This window comes from Aedes albopictus, chromosome 3 (assembly GCF_035046485.1).
Source record: "Aedes albopictus strain Foshan chromosome 3, AalbF5, whole genome shotgun sequence".
Lineage (NCBI taxonomy): Eukaryota > Metazoa > Arthropoda > Insecta > Diptera > Culicidae > Aedes > Aedes albopictus.
The window spans coordinates 415,467,909-415,495,673 of NC_085138.1; the positions used below are offsets into that span (position 1 = coordinate 415,467,909).

General features: G+C 42.3%; 1 protein-coding gene across 1 annotated transcript; it reads left to right on the forward strand.

The window, feature by feature from the left end:
• The first annotated feature begins 7,378 nt into the window (after positions 1-7,378).
• Positions 7,379-12,588, forward strand: LOC109403149 (uncharacterized). The gene has a single exon (XM_019675891.3). It carries the CDS (start codon positions 8,353-8,355, stop codon positions 10,030-10,032), a length of 1,680 nt encoding a protein of 559 aa, XP_019531436.3. The 5' UTR covers positions 7,379-8,352; the 3' UTR covers positions 10,033-12,588.
• The last annotated feature ends 15,177 nt before the right edge of the window (positions 12,589-27,765 follow it).

Sequence of the window (27,765 nt, forward strand, 5' to 3'; positions counted from 1 at the left end):
TCAGTGAGATGATTATTACACCCAATAATCTCGTCGCGATGCCAATCTTCGTGCAGGACGACTTACTCTGAATATCATGTTGAAAATTGTGAGAAGAACAAGCAAGGATCTGAGCAAAGAATTGGATTAAGCACATAACAATCTCAGAATCATAGTGACCACTGTGCGTTGATCGCTTACCGGGGAGAGCTGATGTGATAAAATATGATGGAATGGAATTGATATCATATCTGTGACCATGAATTTGCAGTGAATTATATCCTATCACCTAGAACCATTTAAATATAATTGGTGAACAAATCGTAATGATGTTTTTTATCTATCAATGCCGATGCTTAGTTATAATTTTTATCAAGTCGTTGCGATTCCCAACCAAACTTCACTAACATGATATATGACATGTCAGCGGGTACAAACAGCAACGATTTCAATTAGCTCTATTTACGATTTCATCCTTACACAACAACGTTACTCGTAAACAAATCACAACGATGATTTATATACAATTGGATTTATCATTCATGTCACAAGGTTCAGCGGTTTTTACGATTTTGAATTCTGGCGGCTAGAAATGCGATTTTGAATACACTTTTTAATACGATGTGTGGTTTACTGGGATGTTTCCCGCACTCGCCAGTCGATCTCAGGGATGTCGGCATCCCAAGCCTGTTGCCATAGATGAGGCCTAGTGGTTAACGAAAGGACATAAGATCATGCCACTGGCTTGAGGCACGCAAGACTATCTGTATCCCACCAGATAGGCGCTACCTTTTTAGGACACGGGCAGTCTCAATAGCCAGGTCCCCGGTTACCAGATGTACCAGTGATAGCCTTCCTCACTGTACCAGCCGAAAAGCTGCTGGTGAAGTCTTGGAAGCGCCTGAGCATATTCTTAACATCTTATTGTATTGAGGTTCTAGAATGCGGTGCTACCTCTGCTCCACAATTCAGACCTGTATGCTAGGGATAGACATTGTCAGGTTACTTTGGTCAAAGTGGCACGAGAGTAGTCTTCAGAGAAGCGTTCAATTAGAGCCCGAATGATGTTCAACTTAGCGTTAAGGTTCTACTGCACTTGCTTAAGGGCAAACGTCTTGAAATCCCGCTTCAACAGTGCATCAGAACTTCAGACGCACAAATCTCAAGAAGCAAGCTTCAAACAGCAGTGCATTTTATTATTCTGTTCTTGCTCACTTGTAAAAAGCTTAAAATAAGAAGCTCAAGTGCGTTGGTTTTGTTTACGAAGAGACTTGTGCTTTCAAAATCGTGAGTAGGTGCCAAAGTCGGCCATTGTGGCGGCCATTTTGGGATTCTTACAAGTCTGTCCTTAACATGTTTGATAAATTTCGACTGTTGGTGATTATGTTGGGAAGCTTAAGAATCCGTTTTTGAGTTATTCCTCCAAAGACTTGTAACTAATGGGGTCTCCCCCTATTCGGCATCAATGAGACCCCCTTCTACAACTGCCTCAGGGTCGGCATACGCGCTTGACTCACCGCGTCCAAGAAAACACTTGAGTACCGAATTGCAAACACTTCTACCACTTTATTAAAACTTTTGTGCACACAGGTACCTTTATTCGTCCTTCCCACTTCCTTACGGCCTATCTCCTACCTTATCTATCACTTTCTTCTTCTTCTGGCGGGGCCCCTACTCCGTTCCGCAGCCACTCCTTTCCACCTTCCTTCTTCGTCGCTGGCTCGCTCCTCTCGACCGGCGACGCTACGTCGGCTTCACTTCCTCCTCTCTTTCGCTTGATTCCCTTCCGAACGGTGCCGAGCGTTCGCGGTCTTTGGCTTGACGATGCCGCGAAGCTCCAGGCAAAATGGCGGCACTCACTCACCGTCGGGTAACGGCACGGTGATGGGCGGTTCTATCCAACAGGATAGGCGGCCTACTACTGCAGTCTCGGGTGTAGGATTCGAGAACTGCGGTTGACTGAGAGGCGGTAGGACCACGCAAGGGTCTCGGTCGACTACGCGCACTCTACGGACTTCACCAAGGTAAAACACAAAGGGTCCTGCGGGTGGTTTGAAACGGATGGGTGGCGCTTTAGTGATGGGAACGATTGGGGTTCTGGTCAAGGGATTGGTTACCTGGATAATTTTCAATCTTCAGCTTCTTCCACTATCGTTAACTTCAACTACTTTTCTTTACTTCTTTCGAACTTCAACTTAAATCTCCGGATAATTTCTTGGATCTCGTCTATACTCTTCGAGTTTTGGCTTGCCAATGATGTAGAGCAATGGCGCTTTTCCAATCCAGACTCCCCGACCGAAGGTTTCCCGCTATGACGAAATTCGCCCCATCATGGCTCCTTATACGCCACCCCTCATGGCCGCCTTATCCTTGAGCCTGCGATGTCTGGTGGCGAGTAGCGGAACTATGTGGTGTGCTTGCTAGCTGTCCGGTGGGCGGTGGGTGGTATTTGGTGATGCTCAGCGGGCATTCAAACATCTTCTTGGTATTCTTAACATTGAAACGAAACACTACACCGCGAAAATCTCACAAATCTCGGACAGACAGACACACCACTGGTTACAGACTGAACGCCATACCTCCCAACATGTTTGATAAAGTCAACCTTATTAATAATCAGGAGGCCAAAGAGTTTCATCTGACGGTATTGGCTGCGTGTGTTCACCGATGATGATGGGTAGCAATGCCGACCTATAGGGCACTGCATGAAATTCTCTCCTTCTCTTTCACTCCTACAGAAATTTTGTAAACAACAATGCCAAGAAACTTCAAAATACCATACAAAATCTTCTTCCTCCATCGGCTTACACGTTGACGTGAGGTGTCCTCCAGCACACTAGCCACAACGAGGTTCCATATGGCAGTTCCGTGTCCTGCGACCGAAAGCGAGGCAGTTGCCGCACTGGATCACATCTCGTTTCTTAGGTCGGTATCTCTCCCACTCCACGATGACCTAGAAGAGGGCCCTAGTCTTCTAAAAGTCCGTCATTGTGACGGAGCCCTCCTCCAAATGGACCGGGTCGAGCTGGTCCCGGTTGCTTCCTTCCTTGTTGTGACTGGTGGGAGACACGTCCAGCGGCTTCAGGTTGGCCGCCACCAACCCAACTCGGCGATGACCTCCTCTTTCGAATATTCTGGCAGACCGTTGACCATGACCTTCAGTGGTTTGGTTCCCCTTCAAATGCTCGCCGACCGCTTTGGGACCGTTCATAAACCACGTAGACTTTTCGGGGGAGGGGGGGGGGGTCTGGCCAAAGTCTACGCTCCATACAAATTTCAAATTTTTTGTATAAACGAAAGTCTACGAGGGGGGAGGGGGGGGTCTCAGAAGGCCAAAATTTGGTCTACGTGGTTTATGAACAGCCCCTTTGTAGTCGGCGTCGGTGGAGCACATTATTTTTGTTCCCTAGCAGCAAAGCTTGAAGAACGGATGAACTGTCTTTGTCGCCAGCTCAGCCCTGATCGTATAGCGACATCCTAAAGCGAGGCGGTGAAGATTGACGGCAACTTCACGCGTTTGGGGATCTCACCCTTGGTCTTGGGGGTTTCTGATGATGACCCAGTTGAGCTCGATCAAACTGAAAACCGTATGGTAGCCTATTGCTAGATTGAGGTCGCTTTCATCTTCAGATGATTTGGCATGGTGAAACGATTCCCTGAAATTGCTGTTTGCCGACACATTGACAAAATAATCAACAAAGGTTTCAGCTACCTAGCCCGCATTATAGGTGAAACTGTCTTCTACTCTTATAACATTATTCTTGTGTCTGTTCCTGACAGCTTTAACCTTCCTCTATAGTTCCGCCGAATTAGCAGTCTCGGAGATCTAAGCTGTAAAATCAGTCAACTGGGTCTTGTACGCGTAAGTTGAAAATCTCTCCGCTTACAAGGCCTCGCTGGGTCATCGGATGGCAGCAACGAAGGATTCTTAGGTGCTTACGCCTAAGTTTGATAGCCCGGTAGAGCTCATAATTCTAGCAATCCAGTAACTAATTGAGCTGTCTTAGTCACGACAAGATGGCCCAACACAACGTTCTCACCTGCTACAGTGACTGCCTCCATGAGGAGAACAATCGATCCAGTCGTACAGTTATTTTTCGGCGGGATCTGCGTACCCTGCATGCACCTTCTCTGACAATACATAAAAAAAAACTATTACGGGGAAGGACCCAATCTTACCGAAGCCACCGGGATCGACTCTGCAAACTAGAGGAACAAAACATATAATAGTATTTGACCTGATCATACTGGCTGGGATTGACGAAGAAGCCCAATCTACTGAACCAAATCGCTCCGTATCTTCAAAACGTAGTCGCTGATGTATGCTCAATTGCCCATGCACATAAGGAAAAAGTTCATTCATCATGAACAACCCAACTATACGCCTTACTAAGCAACTAGTTTATATCAGAAAAACCTGAGCACGGTGCTCAGGTCCGGCTCTAGTTCTGGTGACTGCGTATCTTCAGGCTTTCAAACCACTCGGTACTTCTTGTTCCCATTCATGACTATGATGGTACTCACCATCGGGCATAACTTCGAGCACCACAAGGAGTAAAGGATGAGAGTTTTAGCACCAATAATCATAAGTAAACCGGTCCTCTGTGAACAATCGTACACGGAGCAATTTGTTGTCCTTGCTCCAAGCGATCTTGCAATGGCTTGTAATTTTGCATATAAGACGTTTTCTCACAAGCTCCTGATAAACTGATGGCTTCCTTCTCTAAGGTTGAGCTGGTGCTGGTGTCCACATCCGTCTTAATCATTTGCTAGACACTGTGACCGTTTTTTAGGCTGAAATCTGTTAATAACACCTAATGGACAAAGTATTATTCTCCTAGCTAAGCTGCTATCAATGCACTTCTTTCGTGTAACTCTAGGTTGAAGATAGCTATCGCTTGTCGTATGGACTTTTTCTGGGAACGGCAACCAATGACATGTATTGCTGCAGCTCTGGTAGATGATACAACTACTTCTTGACGTTCGTTCCATGAATCCTGTTTCATAAGTTTCATAGTGGGCTTCGTGGCCGAGCGGTTAGCGGCGTCAGTCGTTTAGGTGTCTCGTAAGTCTCGGAGTGTGGATTCGATTCCCGCTCCAGTCGGTGAAAACTTTTCGTCAAACGGAAAATTCTCAACTGGGCCACTGGGTGTAATATGTGTTGTCCGTTGTCAAATGTTAGTACTGTTCAGTCTGTAGAGGCCGTAAGGTCGAAAACGGTGTAATTGTCTTTTTATATAAATCCCACTGTTCTGCAGTAGATAGGCGAGTATGCGAGTGCTCCCGATAATGTTGAGGGATCGGCAGTTCAATCCTCCGAGTTTTCAATAGGAAGTCCTGTTTCGTCGCTGCCGTCGTTGTCACTGGCCACGGTTCGTATTATGTATTCTGTTGCTGACTTCTCGTTGCAATTCTATTTTTAAGGTTGGCTCGCAGAATCGGTCACCAATAGCCTACTTTCCGAAGGACCACAGTGCACAGCTGAGCTTAAAGTCTTTCCCTAGCTCTCAGAAGTGGATCAGCCACCTTTAACATGATGCACAAACTCTGTTCTGAGCCGCTCTTTCTGGAGAACAGACGCTCAGGTTCACAGAAGCAAACCTCCTGTCCCTCCCCTTGCTAAAGTTTAACCTTTGTTGCATAACCTAGTCAGTCTTTGAAGACTGCTTTCTAGTCACCAGACAAAAAGTTCATGATCTTACCGAAGTTGGAGACAAACTTGAGAGTTCATCGCTGCTTCTGTAAATCTTATAAGCTGATTCGTTCAATATTTATTTGCTAAACACGTTGATTACAGTAACCGTTCATTTTGAAATTGGTGCACAGATAATTACTAGGAACATGGTGTTCACAATAAAATCCAATATGTTCATGATTTTTCCTGAACCGGTGCACACCATTTCATCGGCTGATGAAATTCGCATCCTTTTTTAATCCATTCAGCCTTGTCGATCCGCAAACATTTATTGATAAGCAATTTTGATTGGATCACCATCACACAACCATCACCAGACCGGTTGAGTCAGTGGAGTGAGGTCAGGCCGATGAAAACTCGTGTCGCACACCCAATGTGAACTAGCACCAATGGCGCAGAAATTGCGTTTTAGATTTTGGTTTCACGAAACCTCGTCAACGCACCCCAAGTGCATAGGTGAACAGAAGCAGCTTATCTTTTGGTGTCTTACTTTGCAAACTAGTCATTCAGCGAATGCTGATAAAAAGGTTCAGCATGTTCTCTGAACAGCCAGGGATTTCATAGGGTTTAGCACCAAGAGGTACGTCCGCTTGCCTCTGCCAAGAGAACTGCCTCTCCTGAAACCTGTCAATAACGCGCAACGCGTTCGGTTCAGGCATCTTTTTTTTTGTTTTCTCGCGCGGTTTTATATTCATTTATATTTTTTTTGTTTTTTGAAGCCGCCCGCGGGCGGCTCCTTTCATGTCGTTCGTGCGGAGCAGTTGTCATCGGTACGCGGTATAAAAATGTGTTTTTTTTTTGCAATAAGAAGCCGCTCGCCGCGCACTCCGCGTGTCACTTTTGTGTGTGCGCGCACGGAGTTGGTTGAAACAATTATCACTTGCTGCGCAGCAGCGACCGTGATCATCCCTGTTGGGAAGGGTGCGGGAAGTGCTTCCCCAGGGCTGTGTATACATGGGACGTTCAGTGCATTTAATTGTCCAGCAGGGCAGAGTGAAGCGTTGTGTGAGGTTATGATGGGGGGAAATGCTGCGCGGTGTACTTAGGGGAGGTGCTGATGCTGATGTGTGGACGCAGATAAGGCCGCACGAGTCGATCCGAGTCTGGCACGGTGGAGGAGGGTGGAAGAGGAAGCACCACCGACCAACACACAGGGTACCATTTCGTCATTTCGAATCACAGAGTATACATTCAATTTTTTCCTCGCTATATACTCTCCAGCGACGCTTTGTCTGGTACGAACCCAAGTCGTGGCGACAATTTGTCTGGTCGGTATTATATACTTGCGCGACGTTGCCGCTGTGAGCGCTCGCGCGCGGCGGCACCGTACATGCAAGTCGAGTCGAGTCGGCGACGGGGCGGCTGGCTGTTGATTCGAGAGACTCATTCGCGCCCGCCCGAACGAGCGTCTGTTTGTCTGTCTGTGCTTCGGTCGGCGGTCGGCGGACGACGGGCGTTCTTCGGAGGAATTCTGTGCAACCCGCGAGTTGGTGTGAGTGCCGATCCGCGGTTCGCCTGCGCTGGTGTTGGTAACCCGCGGACTTAATATTTTTAGAGAGTGCGACGTGTTTTTTTAACTACATAATTAAAAATAAATCATCGCCCAGTTGGTGCTAAGGACATGGATGGGTTCAACGGGGGGTTTTTCATTTGGCGGGGAGCGTAGGATTTGGGCAAGCGATGAGCGATGGGTGTAAATATGTGCAACAGGGCCAGTTTGGCAACGTTGCTTCTAAACTCGTTTGAAAACGGATGTTAGACCTGTAGGCGTTGTGAAGCGAGAATCGACAGACGTCGTCCGTCGAGAGGCGATCGAGCCAAGTGTCGCGATAAAGTTGCGGGGACGTGAAAGAGATGGTGAGAGCGAGCTGTCTCGCTTGCAAGAATGCTCTCGCAACCTGTCCTGCTGCCACCCCTGGCAACCTGCCCGCCCGGCGCACACACACTTCATCATGTGACTGCGGGTTTGAATCGACGGCGCGGCGGTGGAGACGACGAGTCATCCATCGCACACTTGCTGCGCTCGATGTAGCGCTGAGGGTGTAGTGGTCAGGTCAGCGCCGACGTTCGAATCCGGTGTACGTATATGGACGGGGCGGCGTGCGTGTGTGTGCGAGGCAGCCGAACTGGCTGGCCGAATCCGTCCAAAGAGGCAGAGATATTTATGAAAAAATAATACCACACCACTCGACTGTGTATGCTGCTAACGTTTAGTCATATCATTCATCCTCTCTCGCGCGACTGGGTTTGTTTCAACCAGAAGAACTACAGTGCCAGTCAGTGTTGTGCTCAGAAGCCAGAAGACAGACGGACAGAAAGACACAAAAGCCAAAATGAGTTTAAATGGGAAACATTAATGTGCAGCGGCCAGTATCACGGTTTCGGGCAGAGTTGTTTCGTTTTTCGGTGACCCAGAGGAAGGAATTCAGTTTTGGTTTTTTTTTTTTTTTCGTTTGGATGTGCTTCGAAGTGAATAATCAAGTGTAAACCTGTATCAGACGGTGGCACTCAAAGTGAACTCGCAGTTCGTATTATTTTTTTTTTATCAGTTTTACTCGAGACGAGTGCAGCGGCGGCAGTGGACACACACTGGGAGTTAAGTCCGCACCCCGCATAAAGTGAAGTGAAACTCGAAAAAGTGACAGTACAGAGCCGAGCAGAGTGTGTGAGCAGATTGAATGTGTAGAAATTACGAAAATAATTCAATAATGGCGCACGGACTACATTCGATGATAAAAAGTGAAATTGGTTGCGGGAGCGGTGGAAAGCCAAGGATTGAACAACATCAACGTCCGGGGGGAAGCAGCAGCCAGAACAACAGTTCGGGAGGAGCCGCTGGAAAGATGGGTTCTCGAAGGATTTTCACTCCACAGTTCAAGTTGCAGGTGCTGGATTCGTACAGGAATGACAGTGACTGCAAGGGCAACCAGAGAGCCACAGCCCGCAAATATGGCATCCACAGGAGACAGATTCAGAAATGGTTGCAGGTGGAGAACAACCTCCGCTCGGCGGCAGCCAACAGCAGCTCAGGCGGAGCTGGCGCTGCGATGAAAATCAATCTAATGGGCAATCATCAGCCTCAGACCGCTCCGCAGGCACAGTTTCCACTGCATCCGCACCATCTCCATCAGCACCGACACATTCACCACCAGAATCTGAATTCCATCGAACTAAAAGTGCCTCTGGATTCAGCTAGACACCGCGTCGCTCAAAACGCCAGTAATAACAACAACAACATCCTCGGCAACGGCAAAGAGAGCAGCGCTTGTATAATATCGCCCGTTCCCACTCACACTTTGGTAGCGCCATTCTCGCATCCACACCACGAAAGTTCGTCGTCGTCAGCAAGTCTATCGGTACTTAAACCGCACAGCCGCGGCGGCGAGTCGGAGGCGGTCGCCATGGCGGTGAGCCAAGTGCAGCGGCCCAACTATTCACCCGTGTCCGGTGATTTTCCAGTCACCCCGACGCCGACTCACCCCTTCGACAGGCTCAATCTGCTCGATCCGTACTATCATCCGTATCATCTCCCCTACGCCAAGTACGCGATCGACTGTCCGATCGACCTTTCGCTACCGCAACACTATCGCACCAAGCTGGATCAAGCTCTCTCGCCCTGTTCGACCATCTCCTCGGTCTACTCATCACGGCCACGATCCATCACCCCATCGGCCCCAGTGGAAATCAAAACCGAGAAGCTTTCCTGCGATCAACCCGCAGCAGAAGACTACGAAGCGGTCGATCTCTCCTGCCGAAAGCGCAAAACTTCCTCCCCGAGTGATGACGACGCAAGCCCTCCCAAATCCATCAAGCTCTTCAAACCTTACCTGCTGGACGAGAAAGACGACGACAAGGACTCCACAATCGGTTCCCCGGTTCCGACGGGGAGGCCCGATTACCCGATCATTTGGAACTTTCATGCCCAGCAGCGATACTACGAAGGTCTGATCGAGTTCCACGGAGGATACCCGCTAAGCCCTCCCTGTATCCGCCAACCGCTAACTCCGAGCCCTAGGACTCCGTACAGCGCCACCTTGTCCCCTTCCCCGCCGAGCAGCACCCACTGGGCACAGCCACAAGCCTCCCCCGTGTCCGGCTACGACAGTTCTACCTCGATCTCGTCCGTCTACAGCAACGATGGCGACGCCGACGGCTACAGCTACAACCTGGAACTGCGGCAGCAGGCCATCGACAGCTACTACCACGACGCCAGCTGCCGGGGCGATTTCCGCGCCGTCGCCTCCAAGTACAACATCAACCGGAAGTACGTCGAGAAGTGGCTCGCCCAGGAGGATCATCACGCGCTTCCGGCGGCACCACCGCCACCACCAACACCGCAACAGGTCGTCGTAGGGTAAGCCCAGAAATCGCCATTTTATGTCATTCAGATTGAACACACACACGAGTATATACGATTAGAGTCCTGTGATGTCCTTCTTCGGTGTTTCGGGGTTTAAAGAGTTCCGAACCGATCATGTAATGGTCGGTCGGTGACCGAATTGTTTCATATTTTAATCTGATTGATTGGTCACAGTTCGGAGGGACACCTCCGAGTCCACACAGGGACTATGTTGGAAAAACTGAAATGTGATATTTATAACATATATACCTATACATATACAGACAGCAGGAAGTAGATTGAAAAAGCGCGTATTTTGCAGAGTAGGAATTTGCCAGGATTAGCAGCTAGCGGATTAACGTCCGATAAATTATCATCGTCTTCGGGCAGGAAACCATCGGTAAAAAGGTGTGAAAGGACATTTTCGGAAAGGTACATTTTGTATTTCACTTGCAACCTGTGGGAGGTACCCGGAGCAGGTCTCCGGGCGTTGTGGGGAATTTCGAACTGTTAAAATCACTTGAAAGAATAAATATGCTAATTTTGGGACCGGAGATCAGGCAAAAATCTCGCCTTGGTGTGTCGGTAATTAGCATAACAATTGGTTTTTATTAACCGAACTGCAGGGATTTGGGAACCTGTAGGTGGTCCGACAGAGAGTGCGAATGAGAAGAAGCGAAAGGAAAGCTAACATCGGCCTTTTGTCACAGGTGTTGCGGCCCTCTTCTAGAATTAGATAGAAGGTTCCGCCCCCTGAGAATTTTCAAACACCTTCCAGGATCGCAGGTAGTTCCTTGGCGGTTATATGATCTCTCCCTTCTCGCTTTCTCCCAGTATCCTTGCACTGGATTGTCTCTGCAAGTCCTGAACGACCGTCGTGCACACAAATCACAGGTGCCATATAGTTTCTAGGCTTTATTCTGTTTTCATTTCCCTCTCTAGCCGAGCCAAGTGCGAAACTGGGGGCTGGCATATAATCTGCTGCACCGGCGGCAATAATAACAGAAGCAATAAAAGCAACACCTTTCGCACTGCGATCTTTATAATCCTTGGAATTCCCCACAATCCCGCTTTCGGTTGATCACTTGGCAGCATTTGTTTACCCGCAGATCACCTCCGTTTCTCCGGCACAAATGTCACTCCACCCGATACCACATGGACGCTCTTGCGCGAAACAAAATGGCCGCCTTGAACTTACCGTTCCTCGCATGATGGCGGCCGATTGCGTCACTTCGCCAATAATCGGGATCTCAATCCATGCGCGAAGTCACCGCCGGCTCCGATTGCTCCACTTCTTCTGTGTGCGCAAAAGCGCTGATTGCAACTAATTTTAGTCGGACGGACGACTCTGATTGAACAACAGTTTGCGCAGAAAAAGGAAAAATAATGCGCGCAAGAGGTGTCACTAATTACCACCGGTGCCAAGCGAGCGCGTGTTTCGGCGTGCCGTGTCAAGTTCGTCACTGTTGTTGGCAACCGAACTGTTTGCAATTGTAACAAGATTTCCCAATCCTTTTGCAAAACGTCTTTTTTTTTTCGATCAAAGCCGGTGGTGAAAAAGCAAGCTTGTACCTTTCCGACGGGTGTCTTCCCCCTTCGCTCCGAGAAAATCATAATCAAAAGATATCGTAGTAGGCCAGGCAAACAAAATCCTAATCAAAGCAAACATATTTGTGAATATCAAGTGCCTAATTGAGATGGAAGAATCAAGCAAAATAATCCCATACAAACAAAAACACATTATTAGAAGAAAGACTAGTTAGAGTTACAAAGTAAATCAAGTGCCAATACAACAAACAAAACAAGCTAAAACCCAGCTAGTAATACATAGAAACACACACACATACTAGATAAGCAATCCAGTTACAATACTTCAGTTTGTTAAGCATAGCTTCCCCAAGCCAACTTGAATTGTAAATAGCCAACTCACAAGTGTCATCCCCCTTCTAAGATTTCCATTGAATTTCATTAAAGTTGTAAACTCATTCACACATATCGTATCGGGAGTTGATTCCCGGTCAGCGCTGTAAAAAAGAAAAGAAGAAACTAACTACATTACACCCTTACACGAAAGTATACAGATTATTTTGTAAGAGCGGTTACATGTACTAAAAAGAAAGCAAGAAATGTATAGATTTCCAGCCAGATGATTTGTCTCAGTCTCAGTTTTAGTTTTAGTAGTCAGCCAGCAAAGTGAACTCTATAACAGTAGTTTGTAATTTTCATCATAGAAACACACACGACGCAAACATGCATACATTGATTGTATAAAGTGCAAGCAGCCATATTAGCGATGAGTGAGCGGATCGGTTTCGAATGAGTGTTCACGAGTTGAGAGTTTGTAGTTTATGGAGAAGATGAGAAGAAATAATTCGTTGTAGATTAGGCTAGCGTTTAACTAAGGCATGCAAGTGAGAGAACTGAGTAAGAAAGCATATTGTATTTTCTACTATATTATACAGATTGAGAACGGAACGGTCTGTTCTTTTTATTCGATGCGGAGAAAAACGTTAAGATGAGAAATATATTATATATTATGATAGTTGTAAACATTATCATAAACAATTAAAAACTATTTGTATTTTGCTTATTTTAATATCACATTTATTCTGGTTTTATTGGTTCGCCTGTTTTGTCCAGTTCTCCTTTGATTTTTTACTTTTCTTCTCTTTGCAACGATGCTGAATGTGATGTGGTAAGTATTGAAAACTGATGACCCACTCTTACGTTAAGACGCTAGATTTGTGGCATTAAACAGCCATCTTGCATTTACACCCGCCATCTTGAACTGCTCTTAGTTGAAGTTTGCTTTCTCCACAAAACTAATGAGCTTGTAGCCCACACAAACACAAAATCAGCAGGATGCGGGACGTCAGGCATAAATATTCTAGGTTGAATCTGTTTAGTTATATGAGATTATGTTTATTTTATTATTACGTTTTAGTTATATGAGATCTGTTTAGTTTTATCAGATTTCTTCACTTTCATTTTTTTATTTTTTCTTCATTCGTAAATCAACAATACAGTTGCCTTCGGTTTACTTGTTTTTATTTTGCATAATTTTTAGTAATAAGAGTATAAACCTAAATTTTTTGGTGACTACATATGTATGGAAGAAGTTACCTTCTCGAGTTCCATCCATTTTTTGTAAACTCACACGAGCAGAAAAACTCTGTAATATTGGTGCTTCTTTCAGGAATACCTCCAAATAATTGAAATAGTTCAGGAATTCTTGCAGAAATTCGTGCTGGGATTTCTTCGGATATTCATTCAATCCCACAAATAAATAAACTTAAAAATTCCTCAACAAATTCTTAAAAAAAAACTATCGCAGTTTTAATAGGGATTATTTTTTTCATGGATTTCTGATAGGGAAAGATTCAGTAATTTCTAAAAGGAATGTTTTAGAAAATCTTGAGTATTGCGCTTTTTCAAAAGTTGTTGAAACCTGGAATTCATAAGCTCTTCTGGATTCAAATGACATAAATAGAGAAACCTCTGAGTTTGAGCCAAAAATATTGAGACTTAGAGATGGCACAGCCACCTCGAAGTAGAATTTTCGAGTAATAAAAAGGTGTTGTGTTGTAAACTATCTTGAACATCCCTAGCTATGATCAATTGCGGCTCTCAACGAACAAGCGCTCCAGTGCTCTTGCCAAGCATCCTAGAGGATTGGAGCCTCCGGCAAAGTGTTTCAAATTGATTGGTGCAACATTGTAACGTATTCGGTTTTGATCTAGATTTGCTGAAACTGATCTGGATAAGTTTTGTCTCTTGTACCGACTTTTCGAACCCTCTAAGCAGAATACCCTTTTCGAATAAGTGTAATCAATTTCGTACTCCGCCCTATTTTGAGGTACACTAGTGGATAACTGACACTGAGGAAGATTACAAGTGGTAGTCGAAATACGCGTATCTGTCAAAGGATAAGTAAAATAGGGCGGATTTAAAAGGTACGAAATTGATTACACTCATTCGAAGTTTTGTCTTTCAATACGATGCTCTGATGTTCTCGATATGCATCGTAGAGGGTAGAAATCTTCAACAAAGAGCTTTGGATTGGTTAGAACTACATTTCTACGACTTCAGTTTTGATCTAGATCGGCTGAAACTGATCTAGATATGTTTTATCTTTCAATATAACGCTTTATTTTACAATATCTTCTCGATATGCATCCTAGAGGGTTGGAGTCAGGCCCGGATTAAGGTTTGTGGGGGCCCGGGGCCCGAGCGGATGTGGAGGCCCCTCGGAGAGATGACCAAAAATGTTTTTCCGTATTTTCGAACAGTACTTGAGCAATATGAAAAATAAAGCTAATGTTAGCAACCAAAAAAGGTTTTTGTGGGGGCCCCTAAAATTTATCTAGATCAGTTTTAACATATTTAGATCAAAACCTAGGACGTAATAATGTAGTACCGACCAATTCAAACCACTTTGCCGAAGACTTCAACCTTCTAGGGTGCGTACCAAGAACACTAGAGCGTCGCATAGAGAGACAGAACTTATCTACATAAGTTTTAGCGAATCTAAATCAAAATCGAGGACGTAATAATGTAGTACCAATCAATTCAAAACACTGCCAAAGACTCGAACTCTCTATGATGCATACCAAGAATACTAAAGCGTCGTATTGAAAAATAAAACTTATCTAGATCATTTTAGCTATTCTAGATCAAAATCGAAGACGTAAAAATGTAGTATCAATCCATTTGAAACACTGCCGAAGACTCCAACCCGTCTATAGAAAGATAAAACTTATCTAGATCAGTTTCAGCAAACCTAGATCAAAACCTGGGACGTAAGAATGTAGTACCGACCAATTCACTTTGTCGAAGACTGCAACCCTCTAGGCTTCGGTAAACCTGAGCGTCTGTTCTCCAGGAGGAGCGGCTCACAACAGCGTCTGATCCCCATGTTAGGGGCGGCTGATCTACGTCCGAGTGCCAGGGAAGGACTCTAAGCTAAACTGTGCACTATGGTCCTCCGGAAAGTAGGGGGTTGGTATCAGGCCCTACGAGCCAGCCGTAAAAAACCATTGTAACGGAAAATCAGCAACAGAATAATACGAACCGAGACCAACGGCAACGACCCCAGCGAACAAAAAGGACTTGCGATTGGAAACTCGGTACGTGGAACTGCCGATCTCTCAACTTCATTAGGAGCACCCGCATACTCGCCGATCTACTGAAGGACCGCGGGTTCGGCATCGTAGCGCTGCAGGAGGTGTGTTGGACAGGATCCATGGTGCGAACGTTTAGAGGTAATTCCGGAATGCTGGCTTTCTCAGTCTTGGGTAAATCAAAACGGCAAGTTTTGCTTTTCCCGACGTTTCGGCTTTTTATTAAGCCTTTTTCAAGGGGTAAGCTTAATAAAAAAACTTGCCGTTTTGATTTACCCAAGACTGAGAAAGCCAGCATTCCGGAATCAATATATTCCAGTCGTACTCACCCAGCACAATCCTTTAGAGGTAATCATACCATCTACCAGAACTGCGGCAACACACGCGAGCCGATCGACGAAAGAATGTGCAGGTTGAGGATCAAAGGCCGATTCTTCAACTTCAGCATAATAAACGTGCACAGCCCACACTCCGGAAGTACTGATGATGACAAGGACGCATTTTACGCGCAGCTCGAACGCGAGTACGATCGCTGCCCAAGCCACGACGTCAAGATCATCATAGGAGATTTGAACGCTCAGGTAGGCCAGGAGGAGGAATTCAGACCGACGATTGGTAAGTTCAGCGCCCACCAGCAGATGAACGAAAACGGCCTACGACTCATTGATTCCGCCCCCTCCAAAAATATGGACATACGTAGCAGCTTTTTCCAACACAGCCTGGAGATCACCACAGCAGACGGAATCTCAAATCGACCACGTTCTGATTGACGGACGGCACTTCTCCGACATTATCGACGTCAGGACCTATCGTGGCGCCAACATCGACTCCGACCACTATCTGGTGATGGTCAAACTGCGCCCAAAACTCTCCGTCATCAACAATGTACGGTACCGGCGACCGCCACGGTACAACCTAGAGCGACTGAAGCAACCGGATGTCGCCTCAGCATACGCGCAGAATCTCGAGGCCGCGTTACCAGACGAGGGCGAGCTCGATGAGGCCCCTCTAGAGGACTGCTGGAGTACAGTGAAAGCAACCATCAACGACGCAGCCGAGAGCACCATCGGGTACGTTGAACGGAATCGACGGAACGAATGGTTCGACGAAGAGTGCAGAACGGTTTTGGAGGAGAAGAATGCAGCGAGGGCGGTAATGCTGCAGCAAGGGACTCGACAGAACGTGGAACGTTATAAACAGAAGCGGAAACAGCAGACCCGCCTCTTTCGGGAAAAAAGCGCCGCCTGGAAGAAGCGGAGTGTGAAGAAATGGAACTGCTGTGCCATTCCCAAGAAACACGGAAGTTCTATCAGAAGCTCAACGCATCCCGCAACGGCTTCGTGCCGCGAGCCGAAATATGCAGGGATAAAGACGAAGGCCTCTTGACGGACGGACGTGAAGTGATCGAAAGGTGGAAGCAGCACTTCGACCAGCACCTGAACGGCGTGGAGAACGTAGGCTCGGGAGCCCACGGCAACGGAGGAAATGACGACGCCAGTGCAGCGGAGGACGGAAATGAACCAACTCCCACGCTGAGGGAAGTTAACCCACGAGCGATCGCGCTGTTGTATTTTGTACAACACGTTGAAAAAATCTCGCTTTTTGTACTCAACATTAGCGTGGTGCTGACGCAGGTAGTCAACAGCGCGAGTTACGGAAGGTTAATGATGCCATTCATCAGCTCAAAACCAACAAAGCAGCTGGTAAGGATGGTATCGCAGCTGAACTCATCAAGATGGGCCCAGAAAAGTTGGCCGCCTGTCTGCATCGGCTGATAGTCAGGATCTGGGATACCGAACAGCTACCGGAGGAGTGGAAGGAAGGGGTAATCTGCCCCATTCACAAGAAAGGCGACCATTTAGAATGTGAGAACTTCAGGGCGATCACTATTTTGAATACTGCCTACAAAGTGCTATCCCAGATCATCTTCCGTCGTCTGTCACCTAAAACAAATGAGTTCGTGGGAAGTTATCAAGCCGGCTTCATCGACGGCCGGTCGACAACGGACCAGATCTTTACCGTACGGCAAATCCTCCAGAAATGCCGTGAATACCAGGTCGCAACGCATCACCTGTTCATCGACTTCAAAGCAGCATACGACAGTATCGACCGCGCAGAGCTATGGAGAATCATGGACGAAAACGACTTTCCTGGGAAGCTGACTAGACTGATTAAAGCAACGATGGACGGTGTGCAAAACTGCGTAAGGGTTTCAGGTGAACTATCCAGTTCATTCGAATCTCGACGGGGACTGCGACAAGGTGACGGACTCTCATGCCTACTCTTCAACATCGCTCTGGAAGGTGTGATGCGATGAGCCGGGCTCAACAGCCGGGGAACGATTTTCACAAAATCCGGACAATTTGTGTGCTTTGCGGACGACATGGACATTATTGCCAGAAAATTTGGAACGGTGGCAGAGCTGTACACCCGCCTGAAGCGCGAAGTAGCAAAGGTCGGACTGGTGGTGAATGCCTCAAAAAACAAAGTACATGCTGGTAGGCGGAACCGAAAACGACCGGATCCGTCTGAGTAATAATGTTACGATAGACGGGGATACTTTCGAGGTAGTAAAGGAATTCGTCGACCTCGGATCCATACTGACGGCTGACAACAACGTGAGCCGTGAAATACGGAGGCGCATCATCAGCGGAAGTCGGGCCTACTACGGGCTCCAGAAGAAACTGCGGTCGAAAAAGATTCACCCACGCACCAAATGCACCATGTACAAGACGTTAACAAGACCGGTAGTTCTCTACGGACACGAGACATGGACGATGCTCGAGGAGGACCTGCAAGCACTCGGAGTTTTCGAGCGACGCGTGCTAAGGACGATCTTCGGCGGTGAGCAGGAGAACGGTGTGTGGCGGAGAAGAATGAACCACGAACTCGCTGCATTTTACGGCGAACCCAGCATCCAGAAGGTGGCCAAAGCCGGAAGGATACGGTGGGCAGGGCATGTTGCAAGAATGCCGGACAACAACCCTGCAAAGCTGGTGTTTGCAACTGATCCGGTTGGCACAAGAAGGCGTGGAGCGCAGAGAGCACGATGGGCGGACCAGGTGGAGCGTGACTTAGCGAGCATCGGGCGCGACCGAGGATGGAGAGCGGCAGCCACAAACCGTGTATTATTGAGAAATATTGTTGATTCAGATTTATCTTGAATTTGATGTAATACTAAATAAATGAAATGAGGTACAGTAAATCTAGATCAAAATCGAAGGCTTGTAAATGTGATATCAATAAATCCTAGATACTTCTTCAAATACTCCAACCCTTCATGATGCATATCTTGAACACAACATAATCATATCAAAAGATAAAACTGATCAAGATTTGTTAAAGCATATCTAGATCAAAACCGAAGACTTAAGAATATAGTTCCAACCAATCCAAAGCACTTTGCCAAGGACTCCAACCCTCTAACTGGAACAAGCGTCGTATTGAAAGACAAAACTTATATAGATCAGTTTTAGCATATCTAGATCACACCCGAAGACGTAAGAATGTCGAATGAAGCACTTTGATGAAGACTGCAACCCTCTAGGATGCATATTAGGCTGCGGCTTATTTTTCAAAAGTTGTTGAAACCTGGAATTCGTAAGCTCTTTTCGATTCAAATGACACAAAAAGAGAAACCTCTGAGTTTAAGCCAAAAATATTGAGATTTAGAGGTCGCGCAATCGCTTCAAAGTTGAATTTTCGAGTAATAAAAAGGTGTTTTCACTTCAAGTGCCATAACTTTCTCAATTTTCAACCGATATTCAATCTTTTTTTATAAATTTCTCACAAATTAAATTTTGAATAAACTCGTAAAACATCTTTTTTACCCAAAGTCACGCAAAATATGAGTTATAAAAATAAATTTAACTTCTGAGTCCTATAACTTTTTAACCGTTTGACCAATTTTAATTTTTAGCTCGCTTTTGTAGATATTTTTGTTGCCTAAGAATACTGTGAATAAACTGTACCTTTAAAAAATCCGTTTCAAAATAGATAAACACCAAAAACCGTTCGAAAACACGTATTTTTTGGAAAAACCAGAATTTTGGCTAAATTTTAATTGTTTTCATGCTTAGTTTCGGGCTCAAAGTGAAAAATTTATTCTCAATAATCATATGGAAGCCTTAAACTTCAGTTTTTGAAGTGTTCTGAATCAAAAAATATTTTCATGTTCAAAATGCAAGAAAAGAAAAAAATGAAAAAAAAAATCCTAAAATGTGTTCAATATCCCTAAATATGATGCTAAGTATCTGGTTTGGAGTAAAAAATTGCAAATAATCGTCAAAAATTCCAATTTTGTATGAAAAAATCAAGTTTTAAGGCATGTTTTGGTGAAAAGTATCATAAGAATGACTTCTTTGATGAAAAGTTTGTTTGGGACAAAGATAGGCAACAAAAATATCAACAAAAGCAAGCTAAAAAAATTAAAATTGGTTAAACGGGTCAAAAGTTATAGGACCCTGAAGTTAAATTTTTTTGCAAAAAAAAAGAAAAAAAATAAATTAAATCTTCAAAAACTCATATTTTGCGTGACTTTGGAAAAAAATGATGTTCTACGAGTTTATTCGAAATTTAGAGTGTGAGAAATTCATAAAAAAAGGTTGAAAATCGGTTGAAAATTGAGAAAGTAATGGCACTCGAAGTGAAAATACCTTTTTATTACTCGAAAATTCAACTTTCAAGCGATTGCGCGACCTCTAAATCTCAATATTTTTGGCTTAAACTCAGAGGTTTCTCTTTTTGTGTCATTTGAATCGAAAGGAGCTTACGAATTCCAGGTTTCAACAACTTTTGAAAAATAAGCCGCAGCCTAATGCATATCCAGAACACTAGATCATCGTATTAACAGACAAATCTTATCTAGATAAGTTTTAGCAAAACTAGATCAAAACCTAAGACGTAAGAATATAGTACCGACCAATCCAAAGCTCTTTGTTGAAGACTCCAACCCTCTAGGATGCATACCAAGAACACTAGAGCGTCGTATTGAAAGTCAGAGCAAAACCGAGGACGTAAGAATGTAGTTTCAACCAATCCAAAGCACTTTGCCGAAGACTCCATCTCGCTAGGGTGTGTACCAAGAACACTAGAGCGTCGTAAAGAAAGATAAAATTTATCACTTAAACACGTAAAAATGTAGTACCAATCAATTCGAAATACTTTGCCAAGGCCTCTAACACTCTAGGATGCAGACCAAGAACACTAGAGCGTCGTATTAAAAGATAAAACTTATCTAGATCAGTTTCAGCAGATCTAGGTAAAAACAAAATACATAAAAATGTAGCATCAATCAATCTAGACAACTTTGCTGAAGGATGCTTGCCACGAGCACTGGAGCATCGAAAGCCGCAATCGACCGTAACTAGGGATGTTCAAGAAAGTGGCGAACATGTTGTACTACCACTGATATATGGGGATTTTTTTTATTACCGTACGGGTTTGGGCCGAAGGGTCTCAGATTTTCATGAAACTTTTTCCACAGGCAGGGCTCATGGATATATGAACAAAAAAAATATTGAGGAAAATTCAGGGTCGCCTATTTTCCCGGAAAACTCAGGTGGAAATGTTTTTGTTTTCCCCTGACACTACTTACTTTGAAAAATCGTAACTCAAGAACGAAGCATCGTAGAGTTTATTAATGAAAATGAAAGCAAATTTTCTCAGGAATCAAAAAAATATGAAATAGAAAAAGTTTTCCACAAAATTTTCCACCGTTGAGAAAATCCATAAAGGTAAGCCGGAAAAACTATGTCCGAACTCGTGGAAAATTTAAAAAAAAATATTTTTGGGAAGGTAATTTCATAAGCTTTGATCGCTGAAATTTTTGGAATGCACTTAATTTTCGTTCCTGAGTTATGGCAAATTTTGTGTAAAATGATCATATAATATAGGCTTACATGGTCATTTTCACATAATTGGCCATAACTCAGTAACGAGAAAAAAGTACATTCCAAAAATTTTAGCGATCAAAGCTTATAAAATTACATTCCCTAAAATATTTTTTTGAAAATTTTCCACGAGTTCGGACATAATTTTTCCGGCTTTTCTTTCTGAATTTTCTCAACTTTGGAAAATTTTGTGGAAAACTTTTTCCACTTCATATTTATTTGGATTCCTAAGAAAGTTTGCTTTCATTTTCTTTAAAAAACTTTGTTTCTACGATGCTTCGTTCTTGAGTTATGATTTTTTAAAGAAAAGGCTTTTATGGCACATTTGGACATTTTTCAACAAAATTGGCCAAAACTCAAAATCGAAAAAAAAGTGCATTCCAAAAAGTTCTGTGATTAAGGACAAGTTATTTGGAGTACATAGCCCAAATTTTCTAGAGCACCGTTTTTTAGAACCGTTTATCGGATTTTGATGAAAATGCATCACGCTATTGACAACCACTGAGCAATCAGCATGATGCATTTTCAGCCATATCCGTTCAATAGTTTAAAAAAAAACGGTGCTCTAGAAAGTTTGAGCTATGTACTCCAAATATCTTGTCCTTAAAGCTTATGAAATAACCTTCTCAAAAAATTTGTTTTTTTTTAATTCCACTAGTTCGGACATAGTTTTTCCGGCTTATCTTTATGGATTTTCTCAACGGTGGAGAATTTTGTGGAAAACTTTTTCCATTTCATATTTTTTTTTGATTCCTGAGAAAATTTGCTTTCATTTTCATTAAAAAACTTCTTTTCAACGATGCTTCATTCTTGAGTTATGATTTTTCAAAGTAAACCGAGCAGAAGGGAATAGCAACAGCATAATATAATGTGTTATTTTGGAAAAATAACTGAGTAACGGAAAGAGTTATTTTCATGTTATTTACATAACATTTCCTGTTCTAAACTTGTCTGTCATAAGCGGCAAAACAACAAAAATTATAACAAAAAAATGTTCCTGGAAGACCTGTTTAATAACATGTTTTGTTAGTTTCAATAACAACTTAATAACAGCGATTTTTTTTAATATTTCAATAACAAATTTTGATATGAATAAGTTATTGATAACAATCTGAAAACAAAGTTTGTTTTTTTTCTGTTGCGGATAGAAACTCCTCCAAAGTTCCATATGAATTCAATGGGATACGCAACAATAGCATCTATTGTTAAATGTTTCATTCATAATTGGGACGCTATTGTTGTCGCAAGCGATTTATTATCGAAAACAGAGAGAAACAATAGTTTTCGTTTATTTTCTAAACAACTTAAGATGAAAAACTACCGACGTTTAGAAGCCTTTTATTAGGTGGTTCATTGTTTATAAGATTAACTTACATTATTAGCTCATTGGTTAACACATTTATCCAAGTGAATCTAAGTGGGATCGATGCAGTGAAATCAATAAAAATAAAATGTCTAAAAATAATAATCAATAGAGTTCTTCTTCTTGATGACTTATTTTTTTACATTTTTGTCGAAAAAGTATTGTTCGTCCTTGAATTCCACCAGATGATCCAAAATGTTTGATAAAATGGCTAACACTCTATTACACTCTCTATATTCAAACTTAACTAAAATTGGGACAAAAAACAGGTATACTTTTCAAAGTGCTTATAAAACAAAAGGCTGATAAGTTGGCTCTGTCACAGTTAAAACGATATGTCAGAAAGAAGAGGAACTGATGACAAAACAATATTTTCTCTTACAGTTCCTCACGGAATGATGTGAACAACGAAAATCTCGAATGGTGTAGTTTTGATTGCAAAGCTAGTTATGTTGTAATATTAATGATCAAATGTTTGTACAGTCTCAATGGCACAATAATAACTGAACTTGTGCTACAACAAAACATGTTATTGAAAGAAAAATTTGAAGAAAGTATACCAAGAGCACGATCATAACAAAATAAGTTTGCCCAACAGAACATGTTATGGAACGGTGATGACTTAATAAGTTAATAATAACCAACCGAGATATAAAAACAGGTTTTGTGATTCCGTTGTTATTATTTTGATATTTTCCTCTGCTCGGGAAGTAGTGTCAGGAGAAAACAAAAAAATTCCACCTGAGTTTTCCGGGAAAATAGGCGACCCTGAATTTTCCTCAATTTGTTTTGTTCATATATTCATGAGCCCTGCCTGTGGAAAAGAATTCATGAAAATCTGAGACCCTTCGGCCCAATTTGTACGATAATAAAAAAAAATGTCCTGCAACTAACGCTGATATGTTGAATCAGCGTGTTTATAAAGGAAAAGTGCTGTAAAATAGTGACAACATTGAGCAAAACACCTGATTAATAAAATGTGGCACAATTTATGAATCAGGTGAAAAATCGGCTGAAAATTTGCAATTTTTGTATATTTTCCACTAGTTGTTTTTAATCTGGACGACCGATTCGATGCCATTTTGTACGTTGTTATCGCTGTTGGACACTCGATGGAGGGTTTATCAGGAGCAATCATTTGAGGATTTTTTTTTTCATTCTGGTGTTACGCTGATTAAAATATATGTGATAGGAAACTATAAAACCGCTTATGAAAACATGTTGGTGGTCACAACTTTGGTCTGAAAGAGATAATTGATGATAACACCTCTTATTCATCTGGAACTTATGTGAGGCTTCATAGAGGTGGATATTAATATGTACCACTATAGGAGCAATAGCAAGCAACAATTAAAAGAACGTTGCTAGACTCCGGTAAACAATAATTGTCTGTAAATGGCTTTAAAAACTTTCCAATACCAGTTTTATGATACCTTTTAGATTTGTTGAATATTTCAGACGCATGTCAATTAAATATGTAACTACCATGTTGAATTTTTTTCATCTTCAAAGTAGATCACATCCTCTAAGGTGCTGGAATCGACTCGGTTTATTTTATTCTTATATACTCTTGTGTTCTAAGATGGTTCTACAAGGTGGTTCTACAGCCATAAAGACGTACGGTGTAATGAGTTTCACGAAAATTGCAAAAAAAAAACGATGATTCATAAATAATGTCTCAACTGATTCATATTTGTGGGGAAGTATTCTGCTGATTCATAAATTGTGGTTTCCGGTATTCTTCTACAAAGTCAAAATTTTAACATTTTTCAACGTCGGATGAAATAGTATCACCCCGCTTATAATTTATCCGGACCGAAAAGCCAACCATAGAGGGATAACTTTTTCATTATATTTAACGAGCAAAGTGTTCGTGAATTAGAAGTATAGACACAGCCATACTGTTTGGTTTTAAGCTGATTCAAATACATATATACTATCATTTCTTGCAGCAATGCCGTTAAACAAATTAGACAACGTTTTATCAATATCATGAATACACTTGTTCACACGGTTCAAGCAACTATGTCTTAGTTTCGTGAAAAGCTTATTCAGATTAAAGAATGGTCAGCTTTTCGCCCTGACCAGAACCCAATTGAGAATTTGTAGGGTTAATTATAAAAGCAGTGTGTAAATAAAATAAGCCGTACGGATGTTTTCAAAATCTAAACCGTGTAGTTGTTTGAACGTGGAATAAATCTATTCAAAGTTAATTAAAAGTATCCTGGATAGGCTATTTGAGCTTATTGAGAGTCTCTCTTTTACTACTCATTACACAGCGCAACATTTTTTTGTCTCAAGAGCAAACTTATGTGTCTCTGACAGATTTTGGGCCGCTGAATCCGATCCGGGCTCAGATTTGCTCCAGCACGTCACAATTTTGAGCTATACCTCAATTTATAGGGCAAAATATGCGATTTTGGGCTTTTTTGACTGTAAGCCATTAAGCATGGACATATTTTTTTAGGCAATCATAAGGTAAATTGGTCAACTAACATCGCTTGTGAGTGCTGACATTGTCAATGGTGGTTACGTCAATTATGCGATTATGGGCAGATCTGTATTAACTGCTCATGCAAAATGTTTCGTTTTTCCAAATCAAATATGATAGATTTAAACTTTTTATGTTAGTATGTAAACTTGCATGCATTTTTTGGAGGGTGACTTGTATGGGAAATATCGTACCTAACATTAATCACTTAAATCTAACAAATTCGATTTTGTAAAACGAAATATTTTGTATGAGCCGTTAATATAGATGTTGGTTGACCAATTTACCGTTTACAGGGGATAGACAAAATGATCGGGACAGGTAAGATTTTCACTTTTCAAAAAATGTTCAAACAGCTGTAACTTTTTGAAAAGTGCATCAAAAAATCTGAAATTTTTACTGTAAGTTGGTCAACTAGTTGTGTATCAATGGTCAAAATTTGGGAAAGATCGGGCTATCCTACATGAAGTTAGAAAGATTCTAGAAAAAGTCAAAATTATCCGATAGCCAACTTTGAACTGTTATATCTCCGGATTCAATGAACCAAATGCAATGAAATTTTGAGCGATCATGACTTATATGATTAGCTTTGAAAAAAGTTTGACTTAACTTGAACTTATTAAAAAGAAAGAAAGTTACAGCAATTTCATTTATTTTATGATTTTTTAGTAAATTGGTCTAATTTTAATATGCTTCCCATTACTATTTCAATTTTCTGCCAGTTATTTTGTTACTTCCATTCAAAACATATTCATATTTAAGTCAATTAGAGGGATTTCAAATAAACTATAATTTCTATATCGAATATTAAAGCGATGTTAAAATTTCCGATAATTTGGTATTATATCGGAAAAATAATCTAAGCGCTATAATTTTCTTCCGTGTTAACAATTTTAGGTTATGTCAAATGTTTTTCAAAGCTAATCATATAAGTCATGATCGCTGAAAATTTCATTGCATTTGGTTCATTGAATCCGGAGATATAACAGTTCAAAGTTGGCTATCTGATAATTTTGACTTTTTCTAGAATCTTTCTAACTTCATGTAGCATAGCCCGATCTTTCCCAAATTTTGGTCATTGATACACAACTAGTTGACCAACTTACAGTAAAAATTTCAGATTTTTTGATGCACTTTTCAAAAAGTTACAGCTGTTTGAACATTTTTTAAAAAGTGAAAATTTTACCTGTCCCGATCATTTTGTCTATCCCCTGTAATTGCTTAAAAAATATTTCCATGCTTAATGGCTTGCAGTCAAAAAAGCCCAAAATCTCAAATTTTGCCCTATAAATTGAGGTATAGATCAATATTATGACGTGCTGGAGCAATTCTGAGTACGGATTCGGATTCAGCGGCCCAAAATCTGTCGGAGATACATAAGTTTACTCTTGAGACAGACCAAAAGTCAATTTTTGTTACGCTGTGTTATTGATATGTTGAACGTTTTGTGTAGCTTAAATTACCTAGAATGAATTCTCGCTTGGATCTATTGTTATGAAACAAGGGAATTCATATAAAATTAACTATCAGATTCAGAGAACACATGTAATATCGAATTATTATTTTTCTCATGTCTACTCTAATTAGTGAATTAAACAGGAGAACAATATGATTCGAATTCATTCCACATATCCGAGTATTCAAAAATATTATTTGGATCTATAGTTATGAAACATAGTGTATATGATTTATTTTTCCATTTATTAATATTTTATGTTGCAAAAAGCCTTAGAAGATTCATACGTGACCCCGCGAGGCAAAGTATTGAGATTTTATTATTGATATTATTCCTTTACATGTATTGGAAAAACAACAATAAAGTTTATCCTCACTTTTCCTAGAGAATAACTTTTTTCACAGCCGTTGGATCACTTTGCGGTCTTCGACAAACTTGTATGGCATATAGTCACCTACAATAATACCAAAGGGTTTATTTATTAAACGCTTACAGCGCCACCTAGCGGCAAAATCCGAAAACTTAAAATTTCTGCATACATTTGGCCAAGTATTCCCAAACAAACTTCAAGCGTTTTGAGCGCCCCTTTAGGCTTAATTGATTTTGCTCAAATTTCGAACGTAGCTTCTAGGAGTCTAAAACAACTGATTTTGGAGGTAAGACTTGGCATTTTTCGAAATTTTAGTTTTTCATATAAGTGTGGGCCACCTTAATGTATACTCAATAGAGAATTGGAGGTGTATTTGTTCTATAAATACGGGTCAATTTCCAATGACCATAATAGCAAATCGCACTCCTGTTAAATGTATAAAACTCACAGAGGTTTCATTATGAATCACGAGTATACATACACCTTGAATAACATGTTACAACACGATATTCACCTTGGTGTACCTAGTCATATTTTTTGCACTACAATTTTTATCTTTTAATGACGTAAGAATGTGTGGTATCTATCTTTTAGTAGAGCAGTTGGTATTATACCGCGCGAGCAATCCGACTAGAAATCATAGCGGAAAATTCAAACACGTACCGCACGACTGTTCGTTGATCTCAACATTTGGATTCTTCCCGATTCTTCGTTCGGTTTCCCCACCGTCGTTGTTTTGCATGTGACAAAGTGATAAAAACATATCAACATTCCATTCTCGTGTGGGAATCGTCTACAAAAACAGAAAACAATCCGTCGTCCCGCCTCATTCGAGCGCCATGATAAAGCACAGACAGCCATAGGCCACAGAGATAGGTTGGTAGCGGTAATGTGACCCTGGCGATGATGATACACTGCCGTCAGTTCAGCGCCACCACCAACCAGCACACAATCCTCGCGAGTTTGGTAAATAAACATGCGTGAATTAAATTGTCATCCCATCTCCTCCCTATCATATCCATTCGGTGTGGGGAGCGTCGTCATGGCACTGCTGTGATACT